General features: G+C 44.2%; 1 protein-coding gene across 1 annotated transcript in view; it reads left to right on the plus strand.

Moving 5' to 3' along the window:
- The window catches only part of CFAP206 (cilia and flagella associated protein 206), a 603,144-nt gene that overhangs the window by 249,770 nt on the left and 338,663 nt on the right, over positions 1 to 14,711 (plus strand). Inside the window, exon 8 of the mRNA XM_078648188.1 lies at positions 4,763 to 4,882. Coding sequence (XP_078504314.1) covers positions 4,763 to 4,882 — 120 coding nt within the window. The remainder of the gene's footprint in view (positions 1 to 4,762; positions 4,883 to 14,711) is intronic.

The following is a 14,711-nucleotide window of genomic DNA, read 5'->3' on the forward strand; positions in this document are numbered from 1 at the left end:
AACAATTCTACGTCACTGGCCAACCTTGAATGCAGGGCAACTGGCCTTTGAGAAACCCCTATTTGCCTTCAAGAAAAGCAGAAATATAAAAGATCATTTGGTACGAGCAGCCTTGCCTGCGCAACCCCCGACAGGTACAATTGAGTCTAGCTGGGGCCTGCCACCAATTAGGGGTCATGTGAAATGTGGGAATTGTATTGTTTGTAATCTGACACTTGAGGGGTGCACATTTAGTCACAATAACATCACAGTTGATTTAAAAGACTTCATAAATTGTAATAGTCACAATTTGATTTATGCGATTCTTTGTCCGTGCCCGCGAATGTATGTGGGCCAAACAACCCAAAAAATAAGGACCAGAATAAGTCAGCATCGAAGCCGCATTAGGTGTGGCACTCCAAATGCACCCCTTGTTGAACACTATGCCAGTATGAAGCATACAGCGGATGACCTCCAATGGACAGTCCTGAAATCAGTCAAACTACCACAGAGGGGCGGCAACCTACAGCAGTTGCTAAACCGTGAAGAATTGAAATCCATCATTCAATTCAATACTATTAGGACTGGGCTCAATCGAAGTGAGGACTGGACTACGCTACTCTGATTGAACAATGAACAAAGGACTCATGAGATAATCCAGTAATGACCTAAACCCCTCGGTTTAACGCTGTACAATGGATACTCCATGACACCATGACGAACTGTAAATATAAATATGTTCTCCTTGAAGTGAATTTACTGACTGGTTGTGTGGTAATGTGTTTTTATTTATTACTTAGTCACCGTTTCTAAATTTCACCTTGGCACCATCACTTTGTTTTCACTGGCACCCCTGCCCCTTATTTAGCCATTACAAAATGGCCCCCACATTAGACAGCACCACCCTTAAGGCTTGGCACCCGTGTTGAAGGTCATGTGACCTGCGCGGCGTGCTATGATCTCGGCGTGCTCCTGCAGTCCACTGACTTGCATTCGGCATCGACCGAGGAGCCACGGGAAGACGAGTCCTCATCGGGACTGAGTAAGTAATTGTTGAGCGCCTGAATTGCTGTGCTATGACCCGCCCGTTGGCCGCTACTGATGCACTCCTTACTCTTTACCTTGCAGCGTCTAAATCCCCATTGTTGGGATCCCATGTGTACGGTCCATGATACCTACACATAAATTTCATCTTACTTTGTTCAAAATAAACTCCGGCTGATTTGCCGACTTGAGGTAAGCTTTACCGCCGCTGCTCTTAGTCACAGAGCCTCCCCCGCAGCCCGCTATTAAACGCGCTTCTCGTTTACTAAATGCGCCTTTCTGGTTTCAGCGCCACCTTCGCGTTTAGAAACGACCGATACGGTGTAAGTATCCTGCCTCACCTATTGCGTCCGGACCCCCGAAGAAACCGCCTAGTCATTTCTCTTCTTGGTACGTTATCGGCGGATAGCCTCATTATTTATGTAATCATGATCTGCTCTACTTCCTTTTTTTAAAAACGTGGGCATTCCAATTTGAATTTTGTCACTAGCAGGCTGGCTCTGAGGTTATCACACGGCCCACCACACTCGCAGTAAAGGCCACCCATGACCTCACTCCACGCCACTGTCCCATCATTGACACTTCCTAGTCACAATTCCCATACCAAGTAGCCCATTGCCCAAATGGTACACAATCACGTCATTTCACGCACGCCACTGCGATTTCGAGGAACTTGTAAATGCTGTAACTTTATTTTTGAAGAAGTCACATTCACCATGCACTTGGTCACACACTGCGATTTCGATACATATGTGACATGCGTCTGCAAACTACTCTTGAGTTTTTTAAAAATATATCTTTTCTTTTCGTCTCTCCTGAACAGGCTTCTTTTACAATCAGGCATGTTTTGTTCATTATAAATGTCCTGATGATGATCCCATGTATCTTTTCGAGCAATAGGGATCGAAACGTCGACACCCATGAGTGGTTTCATATTTATAACATTGAGCAATAAGATTGTTTATGTTCCACTCCAGGCGATACTGTGATTGATCTTTTACCTAAAAACAGTACCCTGTCTTTGCTCTCGCTCTTTGCCTGATAGACACCCCTTTCACCCTTATGCTATCTTTCTGTTTCCTTCTTTTCATGTACGACACAGGCTTGTGTCTTGTGATTACGAATGTATTACTGAATTGAACATTGCTTCTTTATAAAATAAAATCCTTTCCCGGCTGGGTTTGGAAATTTTATAACATGTATAGTTTTCCATTGTGTTTCTATACAGCATTTGTGTGTTGATTTCGAAATAAGCTAAGAACCGTTTTGTTCACTATAACGTGGGGATATTCTAAGGCAAGGAATCTATCACTAACTAATGTCTCTTACAGATATATCGTTACACATGTAGTAACTTGTGCTTCATTAAAGATACTTTCAACTTTATAGACAAAGTGCGCAGCAATCTTGTCCCACAGAGATTGAGTTGGCATAACCTCGGGAGTGTGTGGCGATGTTAGAAACATAACTGTATTAAAAAGTTCCTTGGAGGAGTTTTTGCAGTTTTCTATTTTTTGGGAGAAATATAAAAATTTTCCCTAATTATCATTTTTTTATATTTGCTAAGGCTTTGTTTATATTTGTGGAGACCGGCATAGCCCTACTTATGTGCAAGTGTCAACTTCTACCACCACTCTAGTTCAGGAAAAACCCATCAGCCTGGTGATGGGCCATTGGGATATGTAGGGCACACGTCACCTCCCTTTGTGGGTGATGGTCTAGAGTGAATTCACAAAGCCCCACTGTCCTACAACCCAGATGTGTATTCTAGGGACAGGCCGAGGCACAGAATGGTTAACGTAAGAAAATGCCAACTTTCTAAAATACATGCAATTTAAAAACAAACTTCCCTAAAAGATGGGTTTTAAAACTGTGAGTGTAAATACACCAAACTCCAATTTTCTATCAGCTCTCAATTGGAAGATACACTTGTAAAATGTTACAAGACCACTCCAGTGCTAAACTATGGGAGAGATAGGCCTTGGTGCATTGAAAAACGAATTTAGCCATTTTTCACTACCAGGACATGTAAAACTTAAAAGCACGTCCTACCTTTTAAATACACCACACACTGCCCATGGGGCTACCTGGGGCATACCTTAGGGGTGCCTTACATGTTATAAAAGGGAAGTCTTGTGCCTGGGAAGAAGGTTACCTTGTCAGGTCGAGGTGGCTGTTTAAAACTGTACACAAAGGCTCTGCACTGGCCAGTCGGACACATGTTTGTAGGGCTACTAATGTGGATGGCACAATCGGTGCTGTAGGCCTACTGGAAGCATTTAATTGACAGGCCTCAGGCACATGAGCATGTAATGCCTGGGTATGGTATGCAGTCTCATACTTCTAAAGATGGCCAGTGAACATTTCATGCATGGGTTTAATATGAAGTCTCTTACTTCTGAAGATGGTCTCTGAGAATTTCAGGCGTGGGTTTGGTATGCAGTTTCATACTGCTGAAGATGGTTTGTGAGCATTTCATGTGTGGGTTTGGTATGCAGTCTCTAAATTTTGAAGATGGTCCGTGAGCCTTTCATGTGTGGGTTTGTTATTCAGACTCATACTTCTGAAGATGGTCGTGAGCATTTCATGTGTGGGTTTGGTATGCAGTCTCTAACTTTTGAACATGGTCCATGAGTATTTAATGCATGGGTTTCGTATGCAGTCTCATACTTCTGAAGATGGTATGTGAGCATTTCATGCGTGGGTTTTGGTATGCAGTCTCATACTTCTGAAGAATGGTCCATGAGCCTTTCATGCGTGGGTTTGGTAGGCAGTCTCATACTCCTGAAGACGGTCCGTGAGCATTTCATGCACGGGTTTGGTATGCAGTCTCTTACTACAGAACATGGTCCGTGAGCATTTCATGCATGGGTTTGGTTTGCAGTCTCATACATCTGAAGATGGTTTGTGGGCCTTTCATGCATGGGTTTGGTATGCAGTCTCATACTTCTGAAGATGGTCTGTGAGCATTTCATGTGTGGGTTTGGTATGCAGTCTCATACTTCTGAACATGGTCCACAAGAATTTTTTGCGTGGGTTTGGTATGCAGTCTCATACTTCTGAACATGGTCCACAAGAATTTTTTGCGTGGGTTTGGTATGCAGTCTCATACTTCTGAAGATGGCCCGTGAGCATTTCGTGCATGGGTTTGGTATGCAGTCTCTTACTACTGAACATGGCCCATGAGTATTTCATGCATGGGTTTGGTGTGCAGTCTCATACTTCTGAAGATGGTTTGTGAGCATTTCATGCATGGGTTGGTATGCAGCCTCTTATTTCTGCAGATGGTCCGTGAGCATTTCATGCATGGGTTTGGTATGCAGTCTCATACTTCTGAAGAAGGTTTGTGCTCATCTCATGCATGGGTTTGGTATGAAGTCTCATACTTCTGAAGATGGTTTTTGAGCATTTCATTCATGGGTTTGGTATGCAGTCTCATACTTCTGAAGATGATCAAGGAGGGCAAAAACTGTGTAACTGCTCTTACAAAATGAACACTGCTGGCAGACCTAAATGAAGGGACATCAAAAATCCCTATGACTTGCTTATCAAGGACGATTCCTGCCCCCATTTGTAACTTAGCCTTTGCATTTAATTATATCCAGGATATGCGCCTGTATCTAGGTATAGCACATATTTTACCATTTCTAGCTTTAAATGAGGTTTCCAAAAAATAGAGTAATTTGGTTTATTACCTCAGTCTGTTGCAATCTGTGACTTGAGTGTTCTCTCTTCACAGTCAGATGTGCTTAAATGCGGACAACAAGTGGATACTTTGGAAAAACAGCTAGGAGCAGAGATGGAGCAACTAAAGTGCATTGTTCGATCGAAGACCGCTGTCCCTACTGCCCAAGTTTACGTAAGTGTTAAATATGGTGGAATAAATAGCGATGATCCAGGGGGTACAATTGCTGGGCTTACTTCAGTAAAATAGATTTGATTTTGGGGCGTGCAATTAAGCGAGTTACAATGGACAGAAAGTGCCCAGGTGTTTATCAATGTTTTCTGAGATGCTTTATAGAATTTTACTCAACCATAGCTCTATCATGTGATCAGAGGGCTACAGTATCACACTGACGTACCTCTTGCTAAGCCACACGAATTAGCTTATCTCAATATTAATAATGTCAAAACTCTACTATTTCATATGATACTACAGGTAGCCCTGATGAAGCGGAAACATGTGTTGGCATCTGTGACATTATTTTCAAAAGACATCTGTGTTATTTGTTACAGCCACAAAATCCTGTGTTACTGTCGACCAAAAATGTAATTCTCATTGGAAAACTATTAAAATGTATTAGTGTTATCTAGTCGTATTACTGGATCACCTTCTGATACTGAATTGTGACAGTGTCAAAACAATTCTGGCGTTTTTTTAAAATTTGAAAGTGGTACTTTGTGGGAGCCGAACCCCAATACTCATCTGACCCCAGTAATTCATCACCCCAAAAATTACAAATAGATCTTCAGCTCCAGAACTCTTGTTGGATCTGGTGGTTAGAGGCTGCAATCCTCATCAGGGAACCAAAAATATGCAGAGTTAAACAGTATAAAATACAAAGTGCATAAAGGACTTGGGGCCAGATGTGCAACCCTTTTTTGCACTCGCAAAGGGGAGATCAGCCCGTTTGCGACCACAAAAAAGGGTAATGGCATGTAAAAAACGCTATTTTACAAGTCTTTTGTTTGTGACTCCAGCTATTCAGAAGGGGCGTCCCTTCCTAATAGCGCGACTGGCTGCCACGTACTATTGTTTTGCAATCGCATTTGCCACCACAAAACACTTGCAGTTTATCACCTAGTTCAAGTAGGTGGTAAACCACTCGCAAACGGGAAGAGGTCCCCAGGGGACCCCTTCCCCTTTGTGAGTGTGTGAGAAAATAGTTTTTAAGAGCAGAAAGTGGTCCCAGGGACCACTGCCTTCACTTAAAAAATTAAACTGAAAAGTTTCATTTTAAAAAAATATATATATCCTGTTTTCCTTTAAGGAAAATAGGCCGCATTTAAAAAAAAACTGCTTTATTTAAAAAGCAGTCCCAGACCCACCATCCCTGGTTGTGCCAGCCATTCCCAATAGGGTCGCAAATTGCGCTCGCCTCATAAATATTGATGAGGCATGCAATTTACAACCAGATTGGGAATCACTAACAGTGTCTGTGACACTGTTATGTTGTACATTGCATTTTACGAGTCGCAAAGCGACGCAATTTGCGAGTCGCAAAATGTAAGAGTCGTCTGGCCCTGAGTTCTAGGACAAAAATAGATAAAGGATTTTATTACAAAAAATTAAAAGGCAGTACAAAGGAATACAGGTAAAGCATATCTTAGACAAGCAGAGCAGAGTACGGGAACAATAATGCTATATCGTTAGTTTAGTTAGGCATATACTAAATGAAAAATCTTAATGCCACTCTCATAAAGAGTACCAACGGCATAATAGGGCATCTATAAATTAGCAAAGTATCCCCAAAGGAACTTGCTGGACTAAAAGGGAAATGGCACAGGACGGCCAAAAAGAAATTTAGAAAAGCAGCAGCACCATCATCTGCATGAGTATAGCTAGCCAGACCCCAGCTACTGTGGCACGAAGGTTTTATAGAAAAACACTCCATTCTATTAATAGAGTTTGCAAATTTAGCACAGTATAATCATTGTGCGGGTCGCATTTGACTAATCAGAAACAACAATGTAATGTTTATGACTTACTAAATCAAGCAAACACTAACCCATTTCTTAAGGTAAGAGAAATCTTCCATTGCTTTGTCAGCAGCTGCATCCCAGATATTGTACAACACAAATGAAACATTTCTTGAACAATGGCTTGTAGAACTCATGTCTCCTCCGGAACTTGCAGCGAAAGTCCTAGAAAATGATAATTTGGGTACACCGTGGAAGCTTTATTCACAATACTATCAGACAAAATATTATCCACACAATATTACCCATGTAGACGGTCACTAGAGGTGAGTCGGCCTTGGATAAGGTAATCACTCTATTACGCTGCACACTAGGCACTTGGCGTTTCCTGCACTTTAGTGTTTTACTCGCGGAAGCGATCGCTTTGTTTTAAAATATTCCCTTTTGTCCACTTTATTATTTAAAATTTTCGTTCTTATCCCCTGATTTTAAATCTGGCCCATTAGCGCTTACCTGCACTGTAATCGGTATCTTCACCGCTGTTTGAGCGGGTCTCTAGGTGCTCCACACGGCGATTCTGCAGCCATTTTGGAGGTAGGCTGGGACATTGGACGGGCGCCATTTTGGTTAGCGCTCTAGTGTTCCAGGCATACTCACGGACCTCTACTTAAACCTGCCATGGAAACGCGCAGTGGTTACGTGCAGCGGGCGCGCCATTTTCGCGCCAGAGTCGAGCCAGAGTCGAGCCAGAGTCGAGCCAGAGTCATGCCCGTGTGCGCCCATCAGCGCTAAGGAAGCGCAAGGCGCCAGGGACTCTGCCCCTCAGATTATAGGAGGTTTGTATTCCAGGGAGGAGTTGTTGACTTTTAGACAGCTGTTCCCATGTTGTGCCTTCGGGCCCTGTGACCCGCTGTGTGGTCCTTTTAGTTGCGCATGTGGCAACTTTTCTCTTAAGACCCCAACCCCTATTTCAGCTCTTATTGAGCTCACCACCGCTGATTTACCACATATAGGGCCTGTGACCTCCCGAGAACTTATTATTTTGCATCTTAATGTGAGATCGATGGTCAAAAATCACTCTGCGATCCATGATCTAATTTTGGAGGAGGCCCCAGACGTTCTCCTCATGACTGAAACGTGGCTACAGGAGGAGGCCACAGCAGTAGTGAATCTGGCACTTCCGTAGGGGTATTCCATCTACACCCATAATCGTAATTCTAGGGGCGGGGGCATCGCCATGGTAGTCAAGTCTTGCTATCCTTGTGTCTGGAATGTATTGAACCTGGCTGGCTGCGAAAGTGCACACTTTAATGTCACGGTCAGCCACCATTTTACCTTCTCCGGACTTTTGGTTTATCGTCCGCTCGGCAATGATACTGCCTTCAGGAAAGCTCTTCCTGAAATGGCTAGCTCCCTCGCAATGGGTTCTGCCAATTTTAGTATCCTTGGCGATCTTAATCTCCATTTTGATCACCACCTTACTCCATCGATTGGCAGCACTATTGCAGATTTAGAGGCACTACAGTTAAGTCAGCTGGTCACTCACCCTACACATGTGGGTGGGCATATATTGGACCCCATATTTTCGAATTTGTCGGGTGCCAAGGTTCCGCAGCCAAGCCCAGTTGCCTGGTCTGACCACTTTCTAGTGAAACTGCATTTTACGATTGGTGACCTTCCTTTTAAACCATTAGATAGAGTCGTCTTTAAACGTCCTTGGAAAAAACTAAAGCTTGAAGATTTCCACCGCCTTCTTGTTCAAAATCCGCTCGGTTCCCTTAACGAGGTGGAATCTGGCTATGATCTTTTTTGTGCCTGGATTAGCCGGGCTCTAGATGCTTTGATCCCCGCCAAGTGGAGCAAATGTCGCTCCTTAGAACCAAGTCCATGGTACGATAGTACCTTGCTACCGCTAAAAAAAGCATGTTAACAAGCGGAACGAGACTGGCAGAAAACGTGTGAAGCTGGGAAAAAGATCGCATACCTCACTAAAGTCAAAAGCTATCATAGAGCCATATGTAGGGCCCGCGCGGCCTACTATTCTAAGGAGTTTAAAAACAGCTCTAATGCGTCGAAATTGATCTTCAAAGTCCTTAAAGACCTGACCGTGAAAAGAGCTCCTACAGCGGAAATTTGTTCTGAGTCTCATTGTGAAGATCTAGTGGCCTTTTTCCTTGAAAAGGTTCAGGCTATCTATCGTTCTTTTCCTTGCTCTATCCCTGCGAGCGAGGCTTCGAGAGCCAATTTTTCCACGAATGCGGTTCTTTCGGCTCTCCCTTGCCTGTCAGAGGAGGTGTTTAACAGGTTGGCCACTAAAGTAAAATCTGGGTCTCCTGTGGACCCTCTTAGACCGGCGCAGTTTAGGGAACCATCTATTCTTTGTCTCCCTCCTGTGCGCCAGCTCATTAACCTGTCCTTTTCCTCAGGCATTGTGCCAACTAAATGGAAACAGGCTTTTGTTACCCCGATCTTAAAGAAACCCACATCGGACCCCCTCATATTGGAGAATTATCGACCAATCTCCTTGCTCCCATGGGTTGCGAAGGTGGCAGAGGCCCATGTCAATGGTATGCTGTTGGAACATCTACAGAGGGCTAAAATTCTGGATCCCTCCCAGAATGGCTTCTGTGCTGGTCATAACACCGAGACAGCTTTACTCTCGATGACGGAACATCTGCGGTCTGTGCTTGATTCTGGTCAGACGGCGGCACTGGTGTTACTTGACCTCAGTGCCGCATTTGACATGGTTTCACACTCGATTCTGCTGCAACGTCTGGAACAGGCCGGGGTCTCTGGTACAGCACTGGACTGGTTTCGGTCATTTTTAGCCGATCGTTCATTTAGGGTTGCAATCCCGCCCTTTGAGTCTAAATCCTATCTGCTCGAACAGGGAGTGCCTCAGGGGTCGGCACTGAGTCCCACATTGTTTAATCTGTATGTGCAGCCGCTGGCTGCGGTCGCCAAGCATTGGGACATGAATATGGTCTCTTATGCTGACGATACGCAGCTGGCGGTGACGCTGAGTGGGAGGTCCGACCTTGAGGCCCCCAGTGTTTGGGACGGTCTCTTAGCAGTAGCGGGCTGGATGACAGCTAACTGTCTTCAGCTCAATGCTAAGAAGACAGAGGTCTTGATCATGGGCAAACAGTGCAGCCTATGGGGCGAAGAGTGGGGGCCTCCAGAGTTAGGTGTGACTCCATCCTCAGTTATCGAGGTTAAAAACCTGGGTGTCTGGCTAGAATCTGCCCTTAGTTTCTGCAGTCACACAAAAAAAGTGGCAGCTACTTGCTTCGGAATTTTGCGAGGACTTAGGCCCATCCTGAAATTATTTGATGCCCCTACCAGGCAGCTGATTATGCAGGCTACTATCTTATCACAGCTCGATTACGCCAGCTCGCTCATGTTGGGGGCCCATCAGGCGGAAGTCGCTCGGTTGCAGCGTGTTCAAAACGCTGCTGCTAGAGCCTTGGTGGGTCTACCGAGGTTCTGTTCCGCGAAAGAAACTATCCGGACACTACACTGGCTGCCCATGGCGCAACGGATTGATTTTAAGACCTCATGTTTATCTTTTAAGTTCCTTAAATTGTCCTCCCCTCAGATCCTTGAGAACCTTCTTACTTTTTATGTTCCGTCTCGTTCCTTGAGGTCTTTGGGTCAAAACCTGGCTGTGGTCCCGCGGTTTAAGCTCTGCCGTGCCGGGGGACGCTCCTTCTGGGTTTTGGCAGCTAAGCTATGGAATTCACTTCCATCCCAAATTCGTGCATTGGATGAACTGTTTGATTTCAGGAAGGCTATTAAAACTCATCTGTTTCCTTCTGTACTTTAGCATTCCGCTTTTTTGCTACCTGACTATCTGATGTCTCTTGTGTTATGTCTTTTGCCTGTCCAAAGCGCCGGGACGCCCCTTTGCTGGGGCAGCTGTGCGCTATAAAAGTGCCTATAACATAACATAACATAACATGTAATGCAATCACTTCTTCCCACAAAAAGAGGAGAGACGATTTGTACCGTGACATCGATGGGAGGGGGGATGAGCAGAAGCAAGTTGGACAGAACACAGAAACGGCATGAATGGAGTACAACACCTAAATGTGGCCTACCTCATTCATAGCATATCTATATTTGTATACAACATGAATAATTCATTTTAGGAGCAAACGTACCCATTCATCAATTGCAAATCCATGCACCATTAAAACTGTAATGTTTTAAAAAAATGTTTGCATGACATTTGCGCATTTTTGCACATTTTGAAAAACGCTATGACAGCTCTAGCGATCTTACCTTAGCTCTTACTGACTACCTACCACTGCACACTTTGTGCAAACTGTGCTTGGCTTTATTTTGTCTTCTACCTACAAATGCCACTCAAATTCACCTTCAATTTGCAAAAACAACACAAAATGTAATGATAAAAAAACACCTCCTCCTACCACTATTCCAATAGCTTCCCACACGTCCATATTATGTGCAGGAATGTGGCGCACGGATCAGCACATTTAGGACAGGATGAATCCCTATAGGTACATATTTTCTGGAGTTTGATGAGTGTAAGGTAAGAGTTGTGTAGGTCGTTGTGCGTCAGCTTGAATCGCACATGCTTGCAAATTCCTGCACTTGCATTAAAGTCCTCCTTCACTCGTCGTCCGTCGGGGGAGTTGGATGGTCACCATGCCAGGCCTCCCTAGCTTTTATTGTGACAGAAGGTATGTCTTCAGTCAGCACTTTCTTAAACTGTGAGACGAGTGTCTTCCCTTCACCTATCTCCAGTAACACCTCCATAGTTTTGAAGTCTCGTGTACCTACAGGAATGTGTTCCAAACCTCCCTGGCAGTATGCACCAGTTTGGCAAATTTCAAGAACTGCAGATCACCCAGCCCAAAGGCCCCTTGGGTCTCCTCAAATGTTATGAGCTTGTCCCCGGGATAGAAGTCTCCTACGGTTATACACCTACCCTCTCTCACTAGTGTTATTGATTCCAGTACACAGCAAAATGGCTGCAGCTACTCAGTCAGTAGATATCTACAAAACGGTTTGCTAATTTGCACACTTTTTAATGCCAGCTCTCACGCAGAAGCCATCTAGCAGACGACTGTGGGTGTGCCCGGGTAGTTGAAATACACTTTGCATCAGGCATATCTTCAGCCTACCCTGTGTTATTACCCTCCCCGGAAGTCCAAGTTCCCAGTTTGGACTCTCTGCACACCACCATGCCGCATGCTGCAATTGCGTAGCAATGTAGTACAGCTGCAAAGCTGTTAGGCACGAACCTCCACAAGTTCTTTCCATTTTCAGAATATTTATCCACACTCTGTTCCTTTTCCCTGCTCATACCAACAGGTTTTCCATTTTTATATCTAAAGCTAGCCTCAAAACAGGGTAGAGGGAGTTTTGTAGCAGGTATAAGCAATGTGCACCAGCACCATTTTTGCTAGTTCCACCCTGCCCATAATGGAGAGTGGGAGCAAGTTACAGAAGCTTATTGAGGCACTGAGGCCAGTCAATACCCGTCCCAGGTTGTGTGTGTGTGCCGTGTAAGCCTCCTACATGCGTTGCTCAAAACGTCTTTCGCTCCCGGCACAGTCGCAGATCAGGCAAGTCCATTTGTGATGCTTTTTTCAGTTCTGTGAGTAGAAACAAGAGAAATGTTGTTTGATGACATTGAATCCCTAGACTGCTGCAAACACCTCCAGCTTCTGCAAGAGAATAGGGATCAGAGCATCATCTGCATATAGGAATACCACGTGTACTCCCTCACTCACCTGTATTCCCCAAGGCTGCATTTCCTGACGTAGCCCAATAGCTAATTGTTCCATCGCTTTGTGATGTATTCTTATAGGTTCTGTATCGATCCCCCTATTCCTGACCCTGTTCTGGTTAACAAGTTAACTAGCAGCCATCCCATGATGCAGAAACCGTTATCTGATTAAGCCACACTACGGCACAGGAACGTGTTATCTGATTAGGTCATAACGCTTGCCATCTAATTAGACAAGCGATATTCCTCCAGCCCCTGATAAGGCATACGGAGTTCTCAAAACAAATCAAACCTATGACAACCTGGGAAAAACCCTGCGGCCATTGTTTTGATTTCATCGAGAACTTCAGCAAAAGAATGTGCTAACGACCAAGTCGTATGACATCCTTATTGACGTATCTATGTCCATCCTTACGTCAATCTCGGCACCTTACAGGTATAAATATTACCGGTATTGCCTTAAGCAAACACACGCGGTGGTGACGAGACCGGAGCAGCCAGACTTGCCGAAGCCCAGAGCAGAGCAGACCCCGCTGGCGCAGCCCGCCTTCCTGACGCGCTGAGAACGAGACGCTGCTTTCTCCTGCCGAGAAATCCAGCTCCGGCGCTTCCGGGTAGCCCTCGCAGGCAGCCTGGAATATCGAGACCAGAGACGAGAGATACCATCCCTCATTCATCCTAGATTCAAGGTACAGAACTGAATAACCCCTTGCAGAGAATTCTTGAGTCAGTCACTTGGCAAAACAAACTTAACTTAAACTGCTACTTTCTATTCCCGCCCACGTATTAGGCTTAGGTCAGGTACACCGGGGTAGGCGTAGTTAGAAACACCAGTTGAGTACGATTAGTCAAATGTATATGTGTATGTATCTATTTTATTCATTTTAAACCACCTTATGGCTTAGAAACCATATAAATGTTTTTACAGTATTATTTTATACTTCTGCTTTTATTGTATGCACTTTACTTAACCATAAGTATTGCGATAATATCGATCCATTTCTCTTGTATGAGAAAAGAGACTGATCAATAAATAACATCTTTTATTGAACACGCCCGTCTCTTCCTTTTCTCTACAATCTGGTGAGACTAAGAATGCACGTACTGACTGAGTAAAATAAGTTGTCTTTTGTTTTCACACGACTCTAGAGATACACTCTTGATTAGGGGAGAGCAAAGTTGTCATGTTCTATGGTTGTCAGAAACTAAATCCCTTCTTGTCTATCCAGGGAGGTTCAACTCCTCCTTGCCTATTCGAGAAAGTTTCTAGTGAACTCTGAGCTAGCTGGCAAACCCAAAACTTTAAGTCTAATATCGACAATAGAAGACCTAGTTAACGTCTGGTCTAGGCCTATACTATTGAAGGTATTATTCCAAAGCGCAGAGCCTATTGGGATAATAGGAACTACACTACATGGCGCCCAACGTGTTTGGATAGGCGATAAAACTAACGCAAGACATTAGAGTAACTCAGTCGTGCTTTTTCACTCAGACCCCTTTTTTCCCATAATACTCCAAAGACGTCTGGAGTGGGTGAAAGGTCATATCCGCCAAACCTCGCAGGAAGAAACTCCTATGTATGGTTCTTGGTTTAGTCAACGTTGAAGGATACACCGTTCCAAAATATTGTGCATCTAATCTTTGTTTCCAAGGAAACCTGATCTGCAAACAAACAAAATAACCTTCCTGACAGTAGAATGTCAGACACTGAAGAAGAAAGAGAGATAGCTAGAGTAGCAGCTGAACTCGTAGCAGCTGATAATACTATGCAAGAAGCAGACCCGGATTTAATACTCATCCCGGTCAACATAAGGAAATCTATAACTTTAAAACTTATAGAAAATGGACTGACACCTAGAGGTGGCACAGTCATATTCGTAATAGAGGCACACGAATATCGGCAGACAGAGGTATTCTATTCATGGATAAACTTTCCAGCAGCAAACGCTGTAACAAAGCACTTCCACTATTACAAAACAGAGGAACCTCCTGAAGAGTACACTCCTTTCGAGGAGGTGGAAGTACCACTTAAATTTCAAGAGCACCTGCTCTTGTTTAATGGCGCCCTAAAACACAACAATCACATCACCAGGCTCGGTCCATTAGGTAGACCAGGAGCAACGTGGCCGGTCCTAGCCGGATACACACCACATCCAGACATCGAAAGAATGTCTGCAGCAGATCTTTTAATACAAATAAAACAATTAATAAAAGTACATAGACAATTAGTCCAATATGTAATGCGGACTTCAACAATTCAACCAGCAATTAAAATTCCACAGCTGACCCC

The sequence above is a fragment of the Lissotriton helveticus genome, chromosome 6, assembly GCF_964261635.1.
Source record: "Lissotriton helveticus chromosome 6, aLisHel1.1, whole genome shotgun sequence".
Taxonomy (NCBI): domain Eukaryota; kingdom Metazoa; phylum Chordata; class Amphibia; order Caudata; family Salamandridae; genus Lissotriton; species Lissotriton helveticus.